Source organism: Rutilus rutilus (genome assembly GCF_951802725.1).
Source record: "Rutilus rutilus genome assembly, chromosome: 25".
Taxonomy (NCBI): Eukaryota; Metazoa; Chordata; class Actinopteri; order Cypriniformes; family Leuciscidae; genus Rutilus; species Rutilus rutilus.
In genome coordinates, this window is record NC_140229.1 from 6,044,731 (window position 1) to 6,067,539 (window position 22,809).

Genomic DNA, 22,809 nt, shown 5'->3' on the forward strand with positions numbered 1-22,809 from the left:
ATGGACCAGATTTTCCCCTCAAAAAGGGAACCAATCACAGAACGGGGAGGGAGCAGCAAGACGATGACGACGTCTATGCGACACACCGAAGCAGTTTGTTTTATCTATGGATCCAATGGCATCAGACGTGAAGTTACCTTTCGATGCAGCCTTAGATAGTGTTCTAAGTAGTTAAGTCGCTGAACGCCATCGTGTACACATAAATCTCTGATCCATCGTCTTCTTCCTCGTCGAATTTCTGTCGCTCTACATACGTCATCTGATATAATTGAAACGATTGGCTATGAGCTACGTACAGGCGCATTTGATAGACATTCGTAGCGCCCAATAAACGGCTCTGGGCATTCGTAAACCACGCCTCAAATACGAGAAAATGAACGTGGTCTTAATGAGACGAGGTCTGACGTTAGCCAGGCTAGTTTTTAATGCTATTAATGCAGAAATATATCCAATATATACAAACTATACATTTGGTTTCAAACAATAAAGCTCAATGATAAAATAAATCCCCTATGTGGGTGTTTTCTCCACTGTGGGACACACCATATGATTCATCAGTGAGCAAACAGGTCAAAACGGCGCCTGTGATCACCCGACACAAATCAAGCTCCTTCCATCAGCTCACGTACAGTTTGATGTTACAAAGTGCGTGTATATGAAGTCCAAACTGCGAGTATTTACACTTACGGTCTCTGTGCCACAGTCAGGGCCCCGGGGATACTTCGGTAAACCACGGGCACCTCTAAATCACCGGACTTCGGAGAAACCGGGACCAGTGCTTTCGTCAGCAATCAACAATGTTTATTGTTCAAGAAGTGAGCGAATGCTCCGCGGGATCCTGGAGCAAACAAATACGCCACAGGGTATAAACACTGGCAGCCCCCCTCGCCCTCCACACAGGAAGAAGCTCTCCCTCTGCTGATGGGACAGCTGAAAACACACATGCCACACAACGTCAACACTCACAGCCCCATATACAGACATGTGTCAGATTCAGGATATCCGAAGTGGAGGACTTCATTTCCTAAACATGCATATTTGTCAGTCATACATAAATGAAACAAACAGGTAAAATATCCGCGCTCAAAAAATCATGGCATAGTTATTATAACTAAACAATCATATTTTCACATTGGATTTATTTAAATTACTTATCAGGGTGAATCTGTCCGTTGGTTTATTTAAACTATGGTTAAAATATGGCTAGCAGTGGAATAAGCAATATTAATTTGTGAAAATGTATGAGATTGAAACTAATTGGATTTATGGAAGAATGATAATTTTATTAGTACTATTACAGAAATATTGTCCGTTTCATTTATGTATGACTGACAAATATGCATCACATTAAGTTTGTTTGTTTGTTTATGAAAAAACTATGCAATCCAAATGAATGGAACTTTTACATGCAATTCAAATACATACATTTTAAATTTGGGTGAACTCACGAAACAGATTTCTGAAGCTCTTTCGAGATTTGACAAGATGGTGTCTGCATGGTTTCTGGCTGGTCCGGACGGTCATTCTGTTTTCAAATGAGTGGAACATCTTGGTCAAGTTGGTTGGGGCATGTAGACCACATCAAAACATCTGACGGAAACATTTTTGTTTATGTAATATAGTCATAAACACAGTTATAGCCAGAAGGACACTCTAGCGACTAGAAACGCCAAGGTCATGGGTTCGATTCCCATGGAAAGTATGAATTGATAAAGTGTATACCTTGAATGCAAAGTAAGTCACTTTGGATAAAAGCATCTGCCAAATGCATTCATGTAAATTGTGATCTTGATAATGTAATGTATAAGGCAATAGCAAACCAAAACTATACAATGAATTCCCAAAAATCAAGTCCCGCCCTACATTTCTTCTTGTTCGAGAAGCCATTACACTCGGATATAACTTCTGTCGTTATTCAAGTAGATAGGAGCTGTTCTTGTAAGGCTATGACTATAGAAAAAAGATTGCCACCAAGATTGCCGCTGAGTGAAGACTTGCTTAGTCATTTTTGTTGTAGTACTAACGTAAATACCAAGCACTGCACATTATCTAAGATAGTTCAATGTTGCTGCTGCGAAGCAAGTATTGACTGGCTACTGCTAACAGATACACAAGATATGCTGCACAAATAGCAGATCTAGGCAGGTGGAGCTGGGGGAGGTGGGGGGTTCTCAGAGGAACTGATAACGTGCTGCAGGACTAGCTTATAGCAATTAATGAACCAGACTATTTAAATGTTGAGCAAGCATTGGTTGCAGGATCAGCAGAGGCCAATCAGTTTGTAATGATGTGATTACTTGCAGATTCCATGTAAAGGATCTCTCTCTCTGTCTGTGTGTGTGTGTTTTATTTACTGTCAGAACACAAAGTGTTTTAGAACATTTGGTCATGACTGTATATGAATAAACAAAAGTGTCCATATTCCAACATTAGCCAATCTGCCATCTGCCATATTCATCCATGAGCTTAATTCCCGATTAGAGATGCCATAAAGCCTCTGTGAGACTGTGATGGGTTTTTTTTCTGTAAAAGTCTGGCATCGATTCAGACTGTTACTCTGTAAAAGTATTTCATGTTAAATTCAGAACATTGTCTGAATTAATCAGAGATGATTTATGAATGTTTCTTTAATAAAAGCATGTTTTAGCAGCCCTGCCCTCTCATCTCCTCTCCGGGGCCCAATGTGGCGCCGGCTGCCATGAGCTCCAGATGTGTTTCTTTCTTTTCTCTGCACTGTACCCCCACGACCACACGTCTGGATGGGCTCCAGGTGCCAACAAAAAAGACTGCCAGCTTTCCAGCACGCCTCTACATCTGAAAAGATACACGTGTGCGGTTTCCTCAGCAAAATTGATCAGTGTCACCTATAAAAGTGAACACACACATACACTCTACATGTTTTTTTTTTTTTTTCATCTCTGATGTGTGTGATTTATAATCAGTGCTGGAGGTTTCGCATTACAAGTAATGTGCAGAGTAATCAGATTACTTTTTTGATGTAATGAGTAAAGTAACGCATTACTTTATAAAATTAGCCTACACATTGATATTTGAGTTACTTTTTTACGCCCTTACGTTAAACAAACATCTGCAAGCAGCAAAGCGAGACAACGTTTTGCAAAAGTATCGTAAAGCATGACTTTCCATAAAAAGTAACTAAGTCATGTAATTAGTTACTTCTAGGGGCAACGCTATATTGTAACATATTATATTTAAAAGTAACTTTCCCCAACACTGTTCATTATACCTGAAGGAATGTATCTGAAATAGTGTCTTTATATCTTGCCATAAAATTATTTTGTCAGAGTACACAGCTACTTTTGAATGGATGCCAATAGAGAAAGATGTTTTTCTGGCCTGTTTTTCAAGCGCAGAATCTATTTAAACAACCAAACAACAAAAAAAGTGTATATTTAGCAAATTATGCAACTGTGGCCACAGTAAGAGAAACAATGGGTGGGTTTATGATGTTCTTTTATTAAACCAGAGATTGTGTAATTTTGCCCTATGGCACATCGGGCTTCGTGTGCTGGTGAGAGTGTGTGAGTGAATCTCATGAAACCCAAAAACATGTCAAGGTCATGTCAATCAAAATAAATAAATAAATAAATAAAGCAGAAGATTGTTATTATTGTAACAAATTATATTTAAAAAAATTGATCAATTAAATATTTATTAATATAATATAAAAAATATATTTTTTATTATAAAAAAAATAAATTTAAATGGTCAAGTATTTATGCTTGCACTTTATTTACATAAATGTTATAAAACATTTATAAAAAATATTTGTATTTATTTATTAAATGAATAAAAACATTTTAAATACTATATTATAGTCATGTGATTTGCTGTCAGTAAGATTTATAAAAATTTAAAGATAAAGATTTTTTAATTAATACATTGATGATAATTATAATAAGAAACGTTTCTACAGCAAATCAGCATATTAGAATGATTTCTGAAGGATCATGTGACACTGAAGACTGGAGTAATGATGCTGAAAATTCAGCTTTGATCACAGGAATAAATTACATTATATTCAAATAGAAAACAGTTGTTTTAAATTGTAATCATTTCCACAATATTACTGTTTTAACTGTATTTTTGACCAAGTAAATGCAGCCTTGATGAGCATGACTTCCTTCAAAAAGATGTAAAAAATCTTACCAACACCAAACTTTTGAACGGTATGGTATAAACTATGGTGTAAACACAGTAAATTGTGACCTGGACATGGTTTGGTGAAGTTTGCCCATAATTTTAAAGGTTTTCTTGTTCTACAACATAAATAAGCACCTTTACTTCTGTATTACCATAACCAAACATCACAACCACAAGTATGAAATGACCTGTGTTTAATTCCCGCTGACATTTCACACATATTCTGATGCTTTGATACCACAGAAAGCCCAACTGTACATGGATTATAAATGAAGTGTTGTTGCATCATCGTGGGGTTTGCCAAAATGCTCCCTGGCGATTTAAAAACAGAAACAGTGGTAGATCTTTTCTGCAGCCAACATACAACACAGGCCGTATTTAATGGAACCCAGATGGCCATTAGGCCTAATAACTCTGCGGTCGTCCCCGCTGGGGCTCACAGGAAAAGGAGTGGGGAGCTCTCGGGTCAGAATGGCCCTGGGCCGGACGCTGACGGGCCTGTGGGTAGAGGAAGTGGGCGGGAGGAAAGGCCACATGTGTGTGTGGGCGAGTGTGGGCCGCTACTGCAGCCAGTCGTGAGGACCTTCCATGTGAGGAGGACAAACACACTCTCATGCCTTCACACACGACACTGAGGGAATGGAACAGAAGGAGGTGAACCTGTGGGTGCTTTTAAAAACAGGATCGGTTGGCCATGCACATTTTCTGAGGTCGCAACTTTAGTCAAAAAGCCAAAGAAAATGTTTAAACAGCAAATACGTTTTCAAGAATCAAGAGCTTTTCTCTTTCACAAGTGCAATGTAACAGGATATGCGAGTTTATTTTGCTTATTGAACATTCCTTGAGTAAACGCAATGTAAAAATGATTTAAATGCAGGATATTCCTCTCACCTCTTGCAAATATACGAACCCAAACCTCAAAGCACCAGATCAATGTCTTTGGTCCAAAGAAAGTAAGTTTCACTTGTGAGTTTTTCAAAAGTCCAGCACCTGCTGAAATAATAGCAGTGCTGACTGAATGATTACCATATTCATACACCATGGTGTGCTGCAGTGATGATGTAGTTTAGTTAGCATCACCCTGGTTCCCTAGACAAAAACCCAATAGGATTTTTCCATTGGCATTCGGATTATTGCAGAAAATAATCTCTGTGACCAACAAAAGTTTATGATTCTTAAACATTTTGTTCATCATAGCAATCTTCACAAAGTAACATAACTTTTATTAAATTCGTGAAAAATCAGAATTCAATGGCCAGAAATAAAAAACTAAAAACAGGCTATAAACGAACTACATCTCGGTCGCGTGACTTCAACGTCAGTGTTTATTTAAAACATTTCCCCTGAAAGTTTGAGTTAAAATACATTGCAAGAGTGTGATTATAATCACAATGAGGCTGTGAAAGTGGACTAGTGAGTAGATGAGTTTACCTGTTCGCTGTGATGACGTTTAATGCTATGGGATTAATATCCTGCCATGATTCAAAACTGAAAATAAAGTTCTGAAAGGTTGAAACTAAAGTGTTCGAAAACTCAAAATCTTACAAAAAAAAGTTTTGCAAGATCGAAAAATAAGATTTGCAAGCTTGCAAAATGTAAAAAATAAATAAAAATATCTCTGCAAACATTATGTTGTTTTTGAGTTTTCCTTCTTCAGAACTGCAACATTTTTTTTACGATGTTGCGCAAACAATTTTTCAGAGTTTCAAATTTGTCACTGTTCTCCCAGTGTATTAGTTTGTTTTCCAGATTTGAAACCTTGTAAATGGTGATCTGAAAACTGGTGTGCGAATAGGTGAAAAAAAGTTTTGAAATTCTGAAAACTGAGGTTCGAAAGGGCGAAACTTATTACATTACATTTGCACTCCTATTGCAGACTATTTTTCCAGAGCTGAGTTTACGACACCCACTTTGCGGAGATACGCCCACACAGTTGCGAGCTTGCGACTCACGTGATTTGTGGCAGCGTTGTCACGCAGCTCTGCTCTGAAACTCAGACTGAGCGAAAATGAAGCTTCGCAACCTCGCAACTTAAAAAAAAACCCTGGAGGGAGGGCCTTCTGCTCTTGGCCAATGCTTTGCTGTCTGCTGACGTACAGTCCAATCACAAGTCGTATTTACTGGAAAGGTGGGATTGACCGACTGCTCCGCCAATGACGAAATTCTCATGCTCACTCTCCTCACACAGCCGGCGACTCACTTTCCTCAGCTGGCGACTCACTCTCCTCACACAGCGAGCGACTCACTCTCCTCACACAGCGAGCGACTCACTTTCCTCGGCTGGCGACTCATTCTCACTCTCCTCACACAGCGAGCGACTCAGTCATACGTACATTGGCCTAATATTATAATAAAATCTCAAGTACTGTATTGGTGCAATAACTAACTTCAGTAAACTGTTCAATTTTTGTGTTGTAAAAATCATTTATTCTGAACCAATAATCTTAAATTGATTCTCATTGTTTTTTTGTTTTTTTACATTTATAAAGGCAATTTCCCCCTAACTGTCATCTTTCAAGTCAAATTCTATACATTTTAAGTCACTATATTGCTTTTACCAATCAAATTGACTATTTTTTTTATTTTATTTTTACTGTAACTGTATACAGTCAATTCTTCTGTTGTTTTGTATGTAGACCACTGTATGTACAACTTTGTGTTGGTTGGGATGTACACTGTGTACATTGTTTTTGTGGGAAAAATAAAATATATTTGTTACCGTGTATTTGTGTGTTCTGAGTATAAAACAATATTCTCAAATATTTTACAACACACTTATGTATGTACTGTCTGTAGTAAGTGTAACACTGCACAAAAAAAAGGCCTAAGTCATTATGATGAATGGAGAAGAAGTGTTTTTCATTCATCATAGTGTTTTACATTGAGCACATCAGTGTTCAACTGGTTCTTAAATGTCTATTCATATGATGGTTTGTGTGTGTCATTTGAAAACAAAATACCATTTTGAGAAGAAATAACATTGTTTTGAATGTAAAGTTTAATTTTGCAGGAGAATTGAGGGGTTTTGCCCATTGTGTGTGTGTTTTTTTATTTGTGTGTAGAGTTCTGAGAATATGAGGCATGCTTTCAGAAAATGTGTGTAAACAATCGAGAAAAACTGTAATATGCAAAACAAGCATTAAAAAAATTGCTTGTGTATATTATGTGTCTTTTATGTTTGTTTAATGACTGCTGCTGGCCAATAAAAAAGCCAATAAAACTTATGAATACAATTGGAGTTAAAAAACAAAAAATATTCATAAACCATAATGGGGCATTCATGTTGAATATTCTTTTGAATGTTGTTATCAAATAATAATCTGTTATAATCTGATAGAGAAAAACAACATGCAAGTAATTTATAGGCCTACAGTTAACTAATGTGATCTTTACAAAAACATAATGGTGTATGTAACTTTGAAATGTGTTTTACCTATTTTGATACCAATGTGAATCAGCAAAAATGGAAATGTCATTCTATTTTAAAGATAATTTATAAAATAAACTTTTTAAAAAGCCGTGCATCCTGTTTGCGTATCCTGTGCGCTTTCGTCATTGGCGGAGCAGTCGGTCAATCCCACCTTTCCAGTAAATACGACTTGTGATTGGACTGTACGTCAGCAGACAGCAAAGCATTGGCCAAGAGCAGAAGGCCCTCCCTCCAGGGTTTTTTTTTTAAGTTGCGAGGTTGCGAAGCTTCATTCATTTTCGCTCAGTAGTTTCAGAGTTTCAGAGCAGAGCTGCGTGACAACGCTGCCACAAATCACGTGAGTCGCAAACTCGCAACTGTGTGGGCGTATCTCCGCAAAGTGGGTGTCGTAAACTCAGCTCTGGAAAAATAGTCTGCAATAGGAGTGCAAATGTAATGTAATGTAATAAGTTTCGCCCTTTCGAACCTCAGTTTTCAGAGTTTCAAAACTTTTTTCCACCTATTCGCACACCAGTTTTCAGATCACCATTTACAAGGTTTCAAATCTGGAAAACAAACTAATACACTGGGAGAACAGTGACAAATTTGAAACTCTGAAAAATTGTTTGCGCAACATCGTAAAAAAAAGGTTGCAGTTCTGAAGAAGGAAATCTCAAAAACAACATAATGTTTGCAGAGATATTTTATTTTTATTATTTTTTACATTTTGCAAGCTTGCAAATCTTATTTTTCGATCTTGCAAAACTTTTTTTTGTAAGATTTTGAGTTTTCGAACACTTAGTTTCAACCTTTCAGAACTTTATTTTCAGTTTTGAATCATGGCAGGATATTAATCCCATATAATGTCCCAGACGACCTCTGTAGTCCCATTTAGGCACTTGTTAGCAACCACCTGTTTCAAGACAAGTAAAAGCTTTTTAAAGATTCCAAGGAGGTATTACTGATGTATTTTATGTCACAGAATAAAATACGAAAATATCTTAAGCTCGTGTTAATCACAGGCCTTATTTCAGGCGTTTAAACAAAAACCCATTCAACAAATCCACTGACTTTGGGACGATGGAAACGGAATGGCTAAAATGCTAATAAAATTTTGGCTTCAAAAAATGCTTCATTCCTGCAACACTATTTTGACAGGGTACTTGAAAGAATACCATGGAATTACCATGGAATATTATCCGATCAACCTAACCAAAATGTTGTTTTAATAATATCACAGACAAAATAGTAGGCCTATTCATTTGACTACAGAATATAGCTTTATGGTGTGTTTTTAGTCATTTTGGAGATTAACAGATCCGATCTCCATTCACTGTAATTGAATGGAAAAGAAAAACAGAAAGAAAGGAGAAAGTCATATTGGTGCGAAACAACAAATAATTGACAGAATGTTTATTTTGGGTATTGTTTGAGTGGTGCTGTTAGGTACAATCATAAGCATTTACTACTTTAATAAAACGGCAGAACAGCAAAAATATGTATGGTTTAATAACAATTTGTAGCACCAATAATCACATTTAAAAAAACGATTCTTCCGCCAAGTAATCTAGTTCATTAGCCGTCGTCTGTTTACGGTTGCACTTTGGCGCATTAATATGGAACTCGATGTGGTTCGGTTCGTCCATCCGAAACTATTTAAATTATTGCGAAAATTCTAAAATTATTAATACGAAATGTTTGTAGAAAATGGCACCTGTCACAGTTTTGTACATGAGTAAATATAATTTATACCTAACTGCTGGGCAGACGTTCATTACAACAGGGACTTAGCTAGCAGCAGTGCTCATCTGCTCCTGTATATGTTTTTTCCACACACTCAGGTCCAATTAATCACTCTGGCAGGACATCCTGGTGAACAGATTTCACGGTCTGCTACAGTACTCATCTGTTGTGATGAGCTACTGACCGTCATGGATGAGCTGAGACTCTTCCCAGAAGGTGTAGAATCTGTAGATGGCAACCAACACGTCCCATCAATAACTGGGTTTTGTAGAGACTTTGCTGCCCCTGCTGGCGTTTAATTCTCTGCCAGGATATTTGTAAAAGCATCATGATGATTTCTGTTGTAGTACTGAATCGGTTATGCACTAAAGCAAGTAAATTGATGCTATATTTCATATTCAATGAAATGGGGGAAATACTATGGAAGTCAATGGCTACCGTCAACTCTCTGGGTTACCAACATTCTTCAAAATATCTTCTTTTGTGTTCAAAAAAAGAAAGAAATTAATACAGGTTTGGAGCAACTTGAGGGTGAGTAAGTGATGATAGAATTTTCATTTTTGGGTGAACCATCACTCTAACAATAAAGATTTTGTGACAGTTTTCATGACAATTAAGCGCATTACGGTAATTCGTTAGGACATTTTCCTTTTTTAATGATTTCCATCTTTAATGATTATCATTAGGTTATCAATTTGATTTGAAACTGAAATATAGTGAATGAATTTTGTAATTACATTTCTTTTTAAATCAGCATAAAGGCATGACAACAAATACTATTATATTTAAATATTTTATATATTGTTTTAAAAATAAAATATAGATATAATATTTCACTTTACAATGAGACTTAAATTTCTGTGCTTCATTGTCATGAAAATAATGCAAAAAAACAATCTAGACCGCATCTGCTAATAATCTGATATAATGAAAATAATTTTTCTCTTGCATGAATAAATAAAGTGTCTGTTAGGGTTATGGTTAGCGAAAAACTAAAAAGCCAAATAAAACTCCTCTTTGAATCTCCAGTGTTTGACTTTATTGGATCTTGACAGGGCTGGTGACATCAAAACTAGCAGGTTTCTGGCTGATGTTTTCCTTTTTGCATGCAGACACAGTCCAGAAAAAGCCATGTAACAGTGAAACGAGCAAAACAGTGTAAAACTGGCACGTATGAAAAGGTATAAAATTGCACATTCACAGAAAAGCCACATTCCTAAATCTGAATCAAATGCAATAACACAAATTTCAGATGTTCAGTTCACAGACCAGCAGTGACACATGTAGAAGCTTTGCACAAATGTAATGCATAATATTGCAAGTCACATGACGTGCATTGAGAAATATAGCAAACACCATCCATAATAAAGCAATACATCGAAATAAATGTTCTTGAGGCAACAGATGAACAGATAATATCAACAGGCGTAAGGTCACATGACAGTCATTAGGTTTGCAGGTAGGTTTTCGATTAAAGCTGCTCTGTGAAGAGGCGAACATAAGCGGCTATCTGACACTCTGGGACATGTGCAGTGGTGTCAGCATCTCCTCAAAAATGGCCCCCTTCACGTTAGAGCCCCGCAGGTTTGCCTCCTGGAGGTCACAGCCGGACAGGTCACAGTTCTGTTACACAAATACATCAAAGTCAAAAACACAAGAAGACATGATGCCAAACTCCTGAATGATTCTGAAACGGAACGGTTTGTCACCTCCAGGTCGGTTCCTGCCAAAGTGGCGCCCCGCAAGTTACAGTTCTTGAGTTTGGCGTTCTTCAGCGTGGCCACGCGGAGGTTTATACCCGTCATTTGACTGCCCTCCATTTCCACCCCCTTTAGATTGGCACCTGTGAGGAAATGACAGACGTTACAAACTGGGAATACGAGATCCAAGAGAAGCAGTTCAGTTCAGGTCAAGTGTGCTCATTTTACCCTCTAGATTTGCTTTGAGTCCGGCGGGATCTTCAAAATTACAGCCTTTAAGAGACGCCCCTTCTGCATTGGTGCAAAGCATTTTCACGCCCTGTAAATTGGCACCCTGGAAGAACAAATGCGAAAAGACCAAATCAGTGTCACAGAGAGAGTGGGTGCATAACAAATATGTAAATAAATTAAAATAAATAATATTTTGCATTAATAAAAATACTATTTTTAACAATTGAAAACAGTTTTCATGAAAATTAAGTGCATTTTCATCCAAAATTCTCATTACTGTTATGCATTTGGAAATTTTTCTCTTATCGTTAATAGTTCCCATTATTCTCTGTGATGATTATCATTGGTTTATACATTTGATTTGAATCTCAACACTGAATATTAAAGATTTATTTAAGTTAGCATAATTAAAAGCATAACAAATAGCTTGATAAATACACTACTTTTCAAAAGTTTGGGGACAGTATATTTTTTTTAAAAGAAATTAATACTTCTTTTTCGGCAAGGGCACATTCAATTGATCAAACATGACGGTAAATGAATTCATATTGTTACAAAAACGTTACTTTTAATGTTACTTTTGATTCTTTCTATTCATCAAAGAATCCTGAACATATTTTTTATCATGGTTTCCACAAAAAAGAAGCACAACATGATAATAATCATAAATGTTTCTTGAACAGCAAATCTGCATATTAGAATAATTTCTGAAGGATCATGTGACACTGAAGACTGGAGTAATGATGCTGAAAATCACAGGAATAAATTACGTTTTAAAATATATTAAACTGTATAGAATATATAGAAAACAGTAGAATTTTATGTATTTTTGATCAAGAGAAGTCTTTAAAAAACATATTTTAAAAAAGCTTACCGACCCCAAACTTTTGAATGGTAGTGTAAAATATTTTAAATGCTATTTAAAAATCTAATTTAAATAATACAACTTTTATTTCAGTTATTACAGTAATGAAACTCATTAAAATAATGCAAAAAATGATCCAAAATGGTTTTTTTTTCTTCTTTTGATTTTAGGGTGAATGACAGGTACATCCTTACATCCAGATTGGCATTGGAGAGGTCTGCCCTCTCCAGGTTGGTACCGCAGAGGTTGGCGTGTGTGAGGTTACAGCGGCTGAGGTTGGCCATCTTGAAGTTGATGTAACGTAGGTCAAGACGAGAGAGATCCGCCCCACTGAAATTCAGGCCCTAGGAGAAACAGTTCACGCATTTGAGAGACTGAAATAATGCACCGAGTAAAAATATAAACCCGTGCAAATATTCAGTGGCTACCTGACATCGAAGTTCTGATTTGGTTGGAGTGGCAAGCAGAAATCGCACAAACTCTTTGCGGGAGATGGGCGAGTGGTCTTCAGGAGGCTGGGAATTCTGACGCAGGAGGAAAGACCCACTGTTGTTATTCATGCCCATGTCAACTTAACTTTATGTGCATTTCTTTCTTTTTTTACCTTAATAACCCCTTCAAGCTGCTCAGCAAGACGTTCGATTCCAAAGAAGCGAGCTTCTTCAAGCACACCTGTACAAAATAGTGTTCAATATGTACTCAGTTAACATGCAAAGAGGCTAGCCAATCATAACAGAGCTCATTTACATATTAGAACATCATCCGGGTACTTCTCGCCTACTATTTGTCGACTACTATATATTAGGGAAGTATTCGATTTTGGATGCGGCGTAAAGGTCATGGAAAATGAAATTATGTTGTTTGGTGCAAGAAACCTTCACTAACATTATAAGTGGACAGCAGAAAAACCAATAAAACGCTGTAAAAAGGGTGGAATTTGTTTCGTTTTCATTTTCAAGCCTCGTACCCAGCAGGTTGATCCCGTCATTGATAATGAGCTGTCCGTGTCTCAGGTAATTTAATATGGGCTCAAAGTAATCCGGACTCCGGTCAATGAGATACGCTCCTTGCTCGTCCTGCTTGTTTCCCCAAACATCTGCCAGGGAACGATAGAAAAAAAACTGTAGTACGAATAAATGCACGAACAAATTTTTTAACGTTTGACAAAAAAACAACATTAGATCAGTCCTTACCTTTGTCTCTGAACATGTGAGCCAACATGCTCTCCGGTTCTTTGACCAAAGTGCTCCTAACAACCAAAGGAAAGTGTTAAAGTGTTAAATTCATCACACAGAGCAGATGTAGAGCAGATTAAATGGGTTGAGGGAGTCACAAAAACATTCAAAATACATAAATAAATGTAATACATAAATAAATAAAGATTTTTATTACTGAGAAATAATTGTTTTTATTTTCTATACTGTAAATTTACATCTCAGTGGCTACCGACCTTTCTCTAGTGTCATTAGTTAAGAAAAAATATTGTCAAGACTGCATCGCATAGGTGACCTTGTCATGTGGTTGACTACGTGTTACTTTTCTCAGTGCTAGAATTCAAGTCATTTGTAATTACATGACATATTTTTTATAATTGTAATATATATATAATATGCGTGTGGGTGTGTGTGTGTAAAATCATTATTTTGCATGTAGGATTATGTAATTTGCAAACTTGTGGGATTTCAATGGAGCTCAGTGGATAATGTGGATTTCTGGGCCATCGACGCGTTTGCTGAATGATTTGTAAGAAATACAATTTTCTCTCACATTTCCCCCCAAAATTCTCATTACTGTAATGCATTCAGACATTTTCCTTTTATTAATAATTTCCATCATCCTCAGTCATGATTGTAAGTAGTTACCCTCAACAGTGTAATAATGTTAAAGACAATTATTTTTTTATTTAAATCAGAATAGTTAAAGACATGACAACAAAACAATGAAATATATTAACTTATATAACTTCATATTCATTTATATATTATTTATAGCTATTAAATAAAAAATATTTAATTTCAATAATATATTTTATTTCACATTACTGTAGCAAGAATGAAATGTTTGTTAAAATTGTCATGAAAACAATGCAAAAGAGATGGTTGCTCGTGATGGTTTAGAATAGATTATGGATTACAGTTAATGAGATTATTAGTGTGATGATGTGTAGTACTAGTGACATCACCTTGTGGTTGTGAACCGCCGGCCTCCCACATTGAGTGTGATCCAATCAGTGTGCGCCCAGGAGTGGAACTCATGCGGACTGTCTGGGTTATTTGGTGGATCTGTGGGACATGATCCAATGAAGACGGATTAAGACAACTGAAAACAGATCTAAGACCAAAACAATGTTATAATTTCAAACTCACCGACAAAAGAGTCTCCATCCGATATATACAAGACATCATCATCTCTGTTAACAGATGTAACACCAAATGTTTTATGTTTGTGATATGTGCATATAAATATACATAAGAGAAGTAGTTATTGTACTAACCTGATGAGGGCTATATCATCGATAAGACCTCCTTTCCCATTGTATATGTTGGCAGCTTTTATTCCAAATTTCGTGCTTGCAACTGACAGTAGATCAGCTAGAGTTCCATAAACAGCCACCACCTGATAAAAGCACTCATGAATGGAGCAACAACATGCTATTTTTTTCAGCAGTGTCTTTAATTCTATATTACAAGGACAATAGATCACAAAGCATACACACCTTCCCATTGTGTGAGGTTCCATTCACAAACAGCGTGACTCTTCTCATATCCGAGGGTGTAATGTGACTCTTAGGTGATTGTTTATATTGTTTAAACTCCACGTTACTGTAAAACATCAAAGCATTTCCGACTATTGCAGAAGACTGTTTACTTCCGTAATGACTGCAGCCAATCAGAGACTTTGAAACCGGAACGCAGCAGGGCAGGGCAGTTCCAGCGGTGGGCGTGGTTAAGAGGAGCGAACATGGTCTCTGATTGGTCAGGCAACTTTGTAAATGTACATTTCAGTGACTACTTACCTTTCTCTCGTGCGATTATTCAAGAAAATATATTGTCAAGACCGCTGATGAAGCAACACATGGATGACCTGATCACATTGCACTTGCACCTTTATAAAAATAAAAGTCTAATTCAATGGATTTCACAATATTTGACTATCAGTAACAGCAATAAACTCCAAAATGTCATTATAGAATTGTATAATATTAATAGATATAGTAAAAGTTATATAATAGTTGACTTAGGGACCCTAGGAAATATGAGTTTTGGGTGCACACTAAGTCAAACCACTTAAATGTGACAAAATTCAGCAGTCTTGAAAACCACTGTTGACAACATCAGCAATAATGCACAAGCAGACAAGCATCTGCTTTCGTTTACAGAATAGACAGAAGCATATTCCAGACATTAATTTATTTATCATACTGAATTTACAAAATTAAAAGAAAAAGCAACAATTGAAGAAACAGGTTTGTACATTTCAGTCCTTTTTGTCATTTATTTTTTGTTTGTTTTTTTAATGTTTTTAACAGTTTTGAATAGCAACCCACTGTACACAAGGCTTATGATGATATTTCTAGATCTTTAAAAAGAAGAAAAACAACCAAGATGCTCTAACTTTCCAATGACGACACCGGAGTAAGGCGAATCCTAGGTTGGACAAACTGGACTTAAACGCAACCCTGCTACCCATCATCCCAATAGAGAGCAGCAACAAACACTACAGAAATACTAGTGCCAGAAGAGCTTCTAAATCCATTCGGCCACCCTCTGCCTTCTAGATCCACGTCGATCAGATTTACATTGAAATAACACACAATCTCTGTCATCCTGTTGTTTTCATGCACTAATCAGGAATTCGGGGGGAGTCTCTGAATTTACATCGAAATCGTGCCACAAAGTCTTATGGCAACATGAAACTCACTGGACGACTTCATTAAAGCTTCAGTCCGCAGAGTTAACAATATGAGAATCATGGGAAATGTAAAATGTTCAGTGGGGGAAAAAAAACAAACTCTAAAGGGCTAATGCTCGCATCAAGTCAATTTCTGTGCGGTGACAATTATGGTCTACAACTTAAAGCTGAAAAACATAATTCTGAGAGCAAAATTTATAGACAGTAAACAACTCAAAATGGTTCTTTACAGCCGCCCCTTTTCATAAACCGATGATTCCACATTAAAATGTGCTGTATACTAATAATAACACTTGTTGACATTTCAAGCAGCGATAAACCTAGCAACCTACCGCGTACATTGTATTTCAGTATACATTATTAAAGTTCCCTTGAGTGGTTTCAGCCTCGAGACGGTCAAAGGGAGGGACACAGACAGGAAACACAGTAGTGTCCATTACAGTGAATTGTTGTAGTGGTGAGCGATGCCTTTTCTTACTGTATACGTTCGCCATTAACGCCGCAAAACAGTTCAAATGAATAAGAATAAAAATACTATGTTGACAACTTCGACCTCTTCGGTTCTGGAATGAAATTCTTACAACAGAGTAAAACATTCACCTTCATGTTTCATTAGAATAGATATGACAATATCATAGAGGGCAGGGTAAATAGTGTAATAAATATCTAAGCGCAGGATTGAAGCATTGGCTTTAAATGAAACAAAAGTTAACAGTATTGACTGATGCCCTGAAAAGCCGGGGGTTTTTTCGGTGTTTGATGGGTGCAGAACGGGCAAGGGATGCCCGGTCGCATCCAGTCCCGCTCGCTGGGTGTCCCGAACGAGAGCTGGGCAGAGGACACGGAAGGCATGCCTTAGCTGCGGATGGGAGGCCCGGCGGGTAGGTGGGTAGGGAGGGAAACAGAGGGAGGCCAAGCGAGAGAGGAGAGGGATGTGAAACCGCAGAGATCAGGGAGGCTGGCGGCCTAAACCCCATTAAAAAGTCTTCCGGTGGATGGCACGGGCGCGATCTTCCTCGTATTCTTTCTTGGAGACCCACATCTTCTTAAAGGTGTCGAGTGAAGCCAGGATAGATCCCCTATACGAAGAGTGAAAAACACCATAAAATACACCCAAACAACTTGACTTAAAATACATAAACTGCTGTTCAAAAGTTTGGGGTCGGTAAGAAATCTCGGTGTCCTTGTTACATATACTTAATAGTAACATTAAATTATGCATAATTACATGCAACTAACCCTATAGTAAGTACATGAAGTTGCTTAATATTACTCAGTACTTAAATATATAATTACACTGTAACAATGACACCTTAAAATAAAAGGTGAAATCTCTTCTGTTCACCAAGGCTGTATTTCTTTGATCAAAAATACAGTAAAACAGCAATATTGCAATTTTCTATTTGAATATATTTGAAAATGTAATTGATCCCTGTGATGCAAAGCTTAATTTCCAGCATCATTACTCCAGTCTTTCAGTACGTGATCCTTCAGAAATCATTCTAATATTCTGATTTGCTGCTCAAGAAACATTTCTGATTATCAATGATGAACAAAGTTCAAAAGAACCGCATTTATTTAAAATATAAATCTTTTGTCACTTTTGCTCAATTTAATGCATCCATGTTGAATAAAAGTATTAATTTCTTTCTTTTTTTAACTGTTCTCAAACTTCTTTGAACTGTAACATATAAACTTGTATATATATATTTATATATAACATGTATACATATTCTTACCCTATCCATGTTGAATAAAGTCTCTCCTGTGGTGCAGATATCTGAAACAAGAATTTTTTTTATTATTATTTAGCGACACATAGTTCTCAAGCCAAGCTAACATTCCTTAGATGTGCCGGTCACCTTAATTTTAACGTCTTTGGGTGCGAGTTTCTTCACTTCACTTAACAACCGGTCTCCAAAACCTGCGAGGAACAACAAGACAGACTTTCAGTTTTCTCACTGGGTGGAGAACTGAAAGAAGTTCTTGACTGATATGTTTGCCTTACCTTTGAGGAGCGTTGAGCCGCCAGACAGCACTATGTTTGAGAAGAGGGTGCGTCGCAGATCCATGTCTGACTTCTGAATGGCGAAAGCCAGCACTTCATGAATACCCTCGCTCTCATCTCCAATCAGATCAGGCCTGAAGAGAAGCTCTGGAGCCCTGAACCGCGCCGGGCCGATCTGTGAGAGACAAACAGCTGTGAGTAACACCTAATGGTTTACATGAGTACTATAAAAATAAGCACTATTTACTTTCTTAATACAAAATTCTGGTGTCATCATGAACAAGTTATCAGTGCACTTTATTGCAAAGAAGAAAAAAATACACCACATTATGGAAGGTTATGAATGCAATTTAATTTTGACTTGAACCTGAACTGAACCATTACTGAATTTCAATTAAACTAGGATATGATCCCTAATTTTATGGCCATCTTAGCACACACTAACATCTACTGGTAAATTCATTCTTACATCTAGAGTGCTTCCGTCGGGTAGAGTGTATTGTGCTTTTTCAGTTTCTAGAGTTTCATCCTTCTGGGGGTTGAGGGAAAGGTAGCAGGCTCTCTGGAAAACAAACAAAAACAGCATTTTTTTATATTTATATATCATCTAACATCTAGATTATAATTGTCCTTAAAAAGGAACCGCAAAAGAAAGTGTCATATAAATCCAGATGTGGAGTCTCGTACCTCCTTGATGGTGCGAACGACCTCGAACTCTGCAGAAGTGTGGAAATCGTAGCCTTCCTTGCGCAGGAGTAGGCGGAGGTATCGGGAGACGTCACGTCCGGCGATGTCCACGCGCATGATGGAATGTGGAATGGCGAATCCCTCGTATATGGGGACAGCGTGCGTCACACCATCCCCGGCATCCAGGACCACACCTGTGGTTCGGCCTGTGGCGTATCTGTCAGGCAGGAAACGAGTGTGCATGAGAGAGGGAGTATGAGGCGTGATGTCAGGAAGAAGGACATTGAAAGCTCTGAACTCACAAACTGAGCACCGCCTGCATGGAGATGAACAGCGCCGGCACGTTGAACGTCTCGAAGAAAACCTCTGCCGCCCGTTCACGGTTTTTACTGGGGTTCAGTGGTGCTTCGGTCAACAGTACAGGATGCTGAAAGATACATAAATATATAAATGTCTGAACAATACAGTGCAAGACAGTGCTGTTAACTAAAACTATAAAAGACAATAACATTTTGGTAATTAAAATAAAATGGAGATCCAATAAAATATAAATATCAGCTGTAAAACTTAAAAATGAGGGGGAAAAAGCTATTAAAAAAAACCTATTATTAATAATTATTAATTATCCAAACATAATAATTAGATCAAAAAGTTTAACTTAAAATGTTTTCTTGGAAACTATCAGAAATAAATAAGTTATGTTGAAGTACTAAAATTACTAAAACTGAAATAAAGATAAATGATCGTAAATGATAAATGAAAATAAACAAAAACTAATAAATATGAGAAGAAAAAAAATACTCATTGCAAAAATGATTAAAATAACATTTAAATGATAACTAACCCAAAAATAAAACCTTCAAAGAATTAACAAATAACACTAAAATAATTCTGGTGAAGAATAAATTCAATCCACACCTCCTCAGAGAAGGTCTGCAGCTGTTCCTTTGAGTACACATACTGCCAGATGCGCTCCATGTCATTCCAGTCTTTCACGATGCCGTGTTCCATGGGATAGCGCACGGACAGCAGCCCCCTGTGCTCCTGCATATGCCACAGATATAAAGGACGCATTATGATTTTACATGATTACAATGCAACTTAAAGACAGCATGAAATCAAAACTGCCCCTGTAATTTGCACGTTATATTAAAGGCACACTATGCAGTTTCCGTTTTTGTCAAACAGCGACCCCTAGAGTCGCTGTGGAGTACTTGTGCTTATCGTTACCGTCGTAAATACCACTCGCGCAGTCCGACCGCGCTTTCTTCGTCGACTCTGCCATGATTCACGTCTGAAATGCGTGCTAGTGTCTTCCATAGAGGCTGCTTCATATGTTGTTGATGTATGTGACGTCATGCCGTAAAGCAAGTCGTGATTCTCGCCAGATTTGTCAGGGCGCCACCTCTCAAACCTGCATTGCTGGTTTTGCCAGCGGCGTCCCCCCCTGCGTTGCTATCGGGATGATTCGCCCTACTACGAGTTCGTTTACCATCGAAATGACTTCCAAGCTGTAATATTAAAGGTACAAATCTTGCATAGTGTGCCTTTAACTTTTCTCTTCTGATGACATGCACAAAATATCATTAACCAATAGCATCACAGGTTAAATCAAGACCCACCCAATAATATTTACCGAATACTGTTGCACATTACGGAAGTTAAATGCATTGTGAATGTCAAGATAAAACACATTTTCAACAGAGACATGTACTTTAAATAAAGTTTTACCTCGGCTTTGGGTCCAATAAACAGATCACCCTCAAGGGCACCGGCCATCACCCGAACATGCTTGGGTCGCCCCACACTAGAAATAAACCGTTCTGGTTAATATAACACCTCAATGTGTGTGTGTGCATTTTGTTTTAATGTTTTTGAAAGAAGTCTCTTATGCTCACCAAGGCTGCATTTATTTGATCAAAAATACAATAAAAATAGTAATATTGTGAAATAATGATTACAATTTAAAATAACTGTTTGCTATTTTAATATATTTCAAAGTGTAATTTATTCCTGTCATGCAAAACCAAATTTTCAGCACCATTACTCCAGTCTTCAGTGTCACATGACCCTTCAGAAGAAAGATGAGTAAAAAGTTCAAAAGAATGCCATTTATTTAAAATAGAAATCTTTTGTAACATCATAAATGTCTTTACTGTCACTTTTGATCGATTTAACACAACCTTGATGAATAAAATTGTTTCTTTAAAGGTTCTTTGAAGGTTTATTCAATGTAGTAATACCAATCAAATGGGTTACTCACTAATTTGGGAAACAGTATTTAGGGATCTGATCTCCAGCAAAGCCAGCCTTAATAACTCCAGAACCCTGTAAGAGAAAAAAAAATAAAGAAAATGAAACTCCAATATGAACTCCAATTGTACAGTGAGTAAACTGTATAACTATATGTAAACTGGGTAACACTTTATTTTACAGTGTCCTTGTTACAAATGTTACATGTAGTTACTGTAATAACTATAAATGAGGCATAATTACACACAACTAACCCTAAACCAAACCACAATCCTAACTAAGTACATGCAGTTAATGATTATTACACAGTTCTTAAATGCATAATTACACTGTAACACGGACACTGTAAAAAAAGGAAGTGTAACAGAAAACTGTATGAACTATAAAAGCTCAAACAGTGAATGTGTTGTAAAAAGATTCATCTGATGTTCTGAACCCTCCTTGTTTGATCTTGAGTCATGAGACAGAGCTGGAGGGAGCAGCAACAAACTCAACAGCCACAGACTACAGTAGAGAGACACTGTGAGAAAACATCCCAATGTTCCCTTAAACATCACTGACATTTACTAAGTTTTCATAATTTTTGCAACCTGTGACATTCATTCAGGCTTTGAGGTTACAGAGCTCCCATCTTAAATCTGATTAAAGGTGGAAGCTTAATAGATCTCCATCTATTGCTCCACTCTTCTGGCTTGTGTTAAAATCAATTTTGTGATTTATATAAATTATTTCAAACTATGAAATGTGGCTGTAAATACAAGGCGGGGTCACAGACAGCCATCTTGGCAACAATAACAACTCTAGCTAAAATACAGGTTTTTATCTGATAGATTCTCTTTTGACAACCATGCATCTTGCGATATCTCATTAATATGAACAACGTGGAATCATTTATTTGACATTTGAGTGATTAATTCAAAGAACCAGTGCAAATCAGCTTTATACCGACACATCATACTGAGCAGCGAATGCCTCAGGATAACGCATTTAAGACAGATACACTGTTATGCTTTACATGATGAAGTGTTTAGACGTGCATCAGACTGTGCACAGTAAATAAAATCCAAAAAATCTAATTTGGCATTGGCCGGCTAGCGCAGGGTTTGGCACAATGGCATTAGCTTTAGCCTCTTAGCACAGACTGGGTGTGGAGGGCTGCTGACATCATACTCACATTATCAATCACAACCGGCTGGTTGGCTATAATATCATACGACTCCATGTTCAGCCTGCGCTTGTGTGCGTTTTTCGGTCAACTCGTTCGCAAGAAGCAACGTTTATGATTTTCTGTTCATGTAAATAAAAAATAACCGTCGCTGCTTGGCAGTAAAACCACAGGCTGAGCGGTGATGCGTCAACCGAACCTCACTGTGGAGGGAGCCAATCAAACACACGGGACTAGGAGATGACTGACAGCTCCTTTAGCCAATAGTCATTTGGTTCGAAGGAGGTTCTAGGAGGTTCTAGGAGGTTGTCAAACTGCGCGTTTGACAACCTCCTAGACTTACGCAAAAAAATAAAAAATTATAAAAAATGTAAAGTGTGTTATTTTATAAATGTATTTATATGTTATGCTCATATGTAATTGGAAATATGTGTTTTTTTAGGGGTAAAATAATGGAGAGGATAATAGCAAACGACTGCAGTAGCAGAGAGGAAGCTATTTAAAAAAAAAATACATAATATAATATATAGAATTAGCATATTGCATTTTGAACAATTATCCAACAGACTTAATTCTCTTTTTGTTTTTATTTAAGCATTCTCTTACAATAAGTAAGACTATAAATAAATACGCGGTTAAACGTGAAACGGATATTATAGCACGTTCGGGACA

At 37.1% G+C, this 22,809-nt stretch overlaps 2 protein-coding genes across 2 annotated transcripts; both read right to left on the reverse strand.

The window, feature by feature from the left end:
• Nucleotides 1-10,332: 10,332 nt before the first annotated feature.
• kctd9b (potassium channel tetramerization domain containing 9b) lies at nucleotides 10,333-14,983 on the reverse strand. The gene is made up of 12 exons (XM_084400718.1): nucleotides 14,829-14,983; nucleotides 14,607-14,728; nucleotides 14,479-14,522; nucleotides 14,295-14,394; nucleotides 13,306-13,361; nucleotides 13,080-13,208; nucleotides 12,717-12,784; nucleotides 12,541-12,636; nucleotides 12,307-12,456; nucleotides 11,245-11,350; nucleotides 11,026-11,159; nucleotides 10,333-10,939 (listed from the first exon to the last, which is right to left on the reverse strand). The coding sequence occupies exons 1-12, from the start codon at nucleotides 14,943-14,945 to the stop codon at nucleotides 10,823-10,825; spliced, it is 1,239 nt and encodes a 412-aa protein (XP_084256844.1). The 5' UTR covers nucleotides 14,946-14,983; the 3' UTR covers nucleotides 10,333-10,822.
• A 524-nt stretch (nucleotides 14,984-15,507) lies between these two features.
• Nucleotides 15,508-22,369, reverse strand: actr1b (actin related protein 1B). The gene is made up of 11 exons (XM_084400794.1): nucleotides 22,147-22,369; nucleotides 20,983-21,047; nucleotides 20,451-20,526; nucleotides 19,638-19,763; nucleotides 19,022-19,146; nucleotides 18,720-18,936; nucleotides 18,502-18,594; nucleotides 18,033-18,207; nucleotides 17,887-17,948; nucleotides 17,764-17,804; nucleotides 15,508-17,103 (listed from the first exon to the last, which is right to left on the reverse strand). Exons 1-11 carry the CDS (start codon nucleotides 22,192-22,194, stop codon nucleotides 17,001-17,003), a joined length of 1,131 nt encoding a protein of 376 aa, XP_084256920.1. The 5' UTR covers nucleotides 22,195-22,369; the 3' UTR covers nucleotides 15,508-17,000.
• Between the last annotated feature and the right edge of the window lie 440 nt (nucleotides 22,370-22,809).

What these genes read in the sequence shown, in the direction of transcription:
- kctd9b (XM_084400718.1), bottom strand. Translation starts at nt 14,945, where the DNA reads ATGTTTTACAGTAACGTGGAGTTTAAACAATATAAACAATCACCTAAG. An exon ending in GAACCTCACACAATGGGAAG is followed by an intron (nt 14,729 to 14,828) that starts GTGTGTATGCTT and finishes TGCTTTTATCAG; the next exon opens with GTGGTGGCTGTTTATGGAAC. An exon ending in GATGATATAGCCCTCATCAG is followed by an intron (nt 14,523 to 14,606) that starts GTTAGTACAATA and finishes ATCTGTTAACAG; the next exon opens with AGATGATGATGTCTTGTATA.
- actr1b (XM_084400794.1), bottom strand. Translation starts at nt 22,194, where the DNA reads ATGGAGTCGTATGATATTATAGCCAACCAGCCGGTTGTGATTGATAAT. An exon ending in TTATTGGACCCAAAGCCGAG is followed by an intron (nt 19,764 to 20,450) that starts GTAAAACTTTAT and finishes TGGCATATGCAG; the next exon opens with GAGCACAGGGGGCTGCTGTC. An exon ending in TCGTTCGCACCATCAAGGAG is followed by an intron (nt 18,595 to 18,719) that starts GTACGAGACTCC and finishes TTTGTTTTCCAG; the next exon opens with AGAGCCTGCTACCTTTCCCT.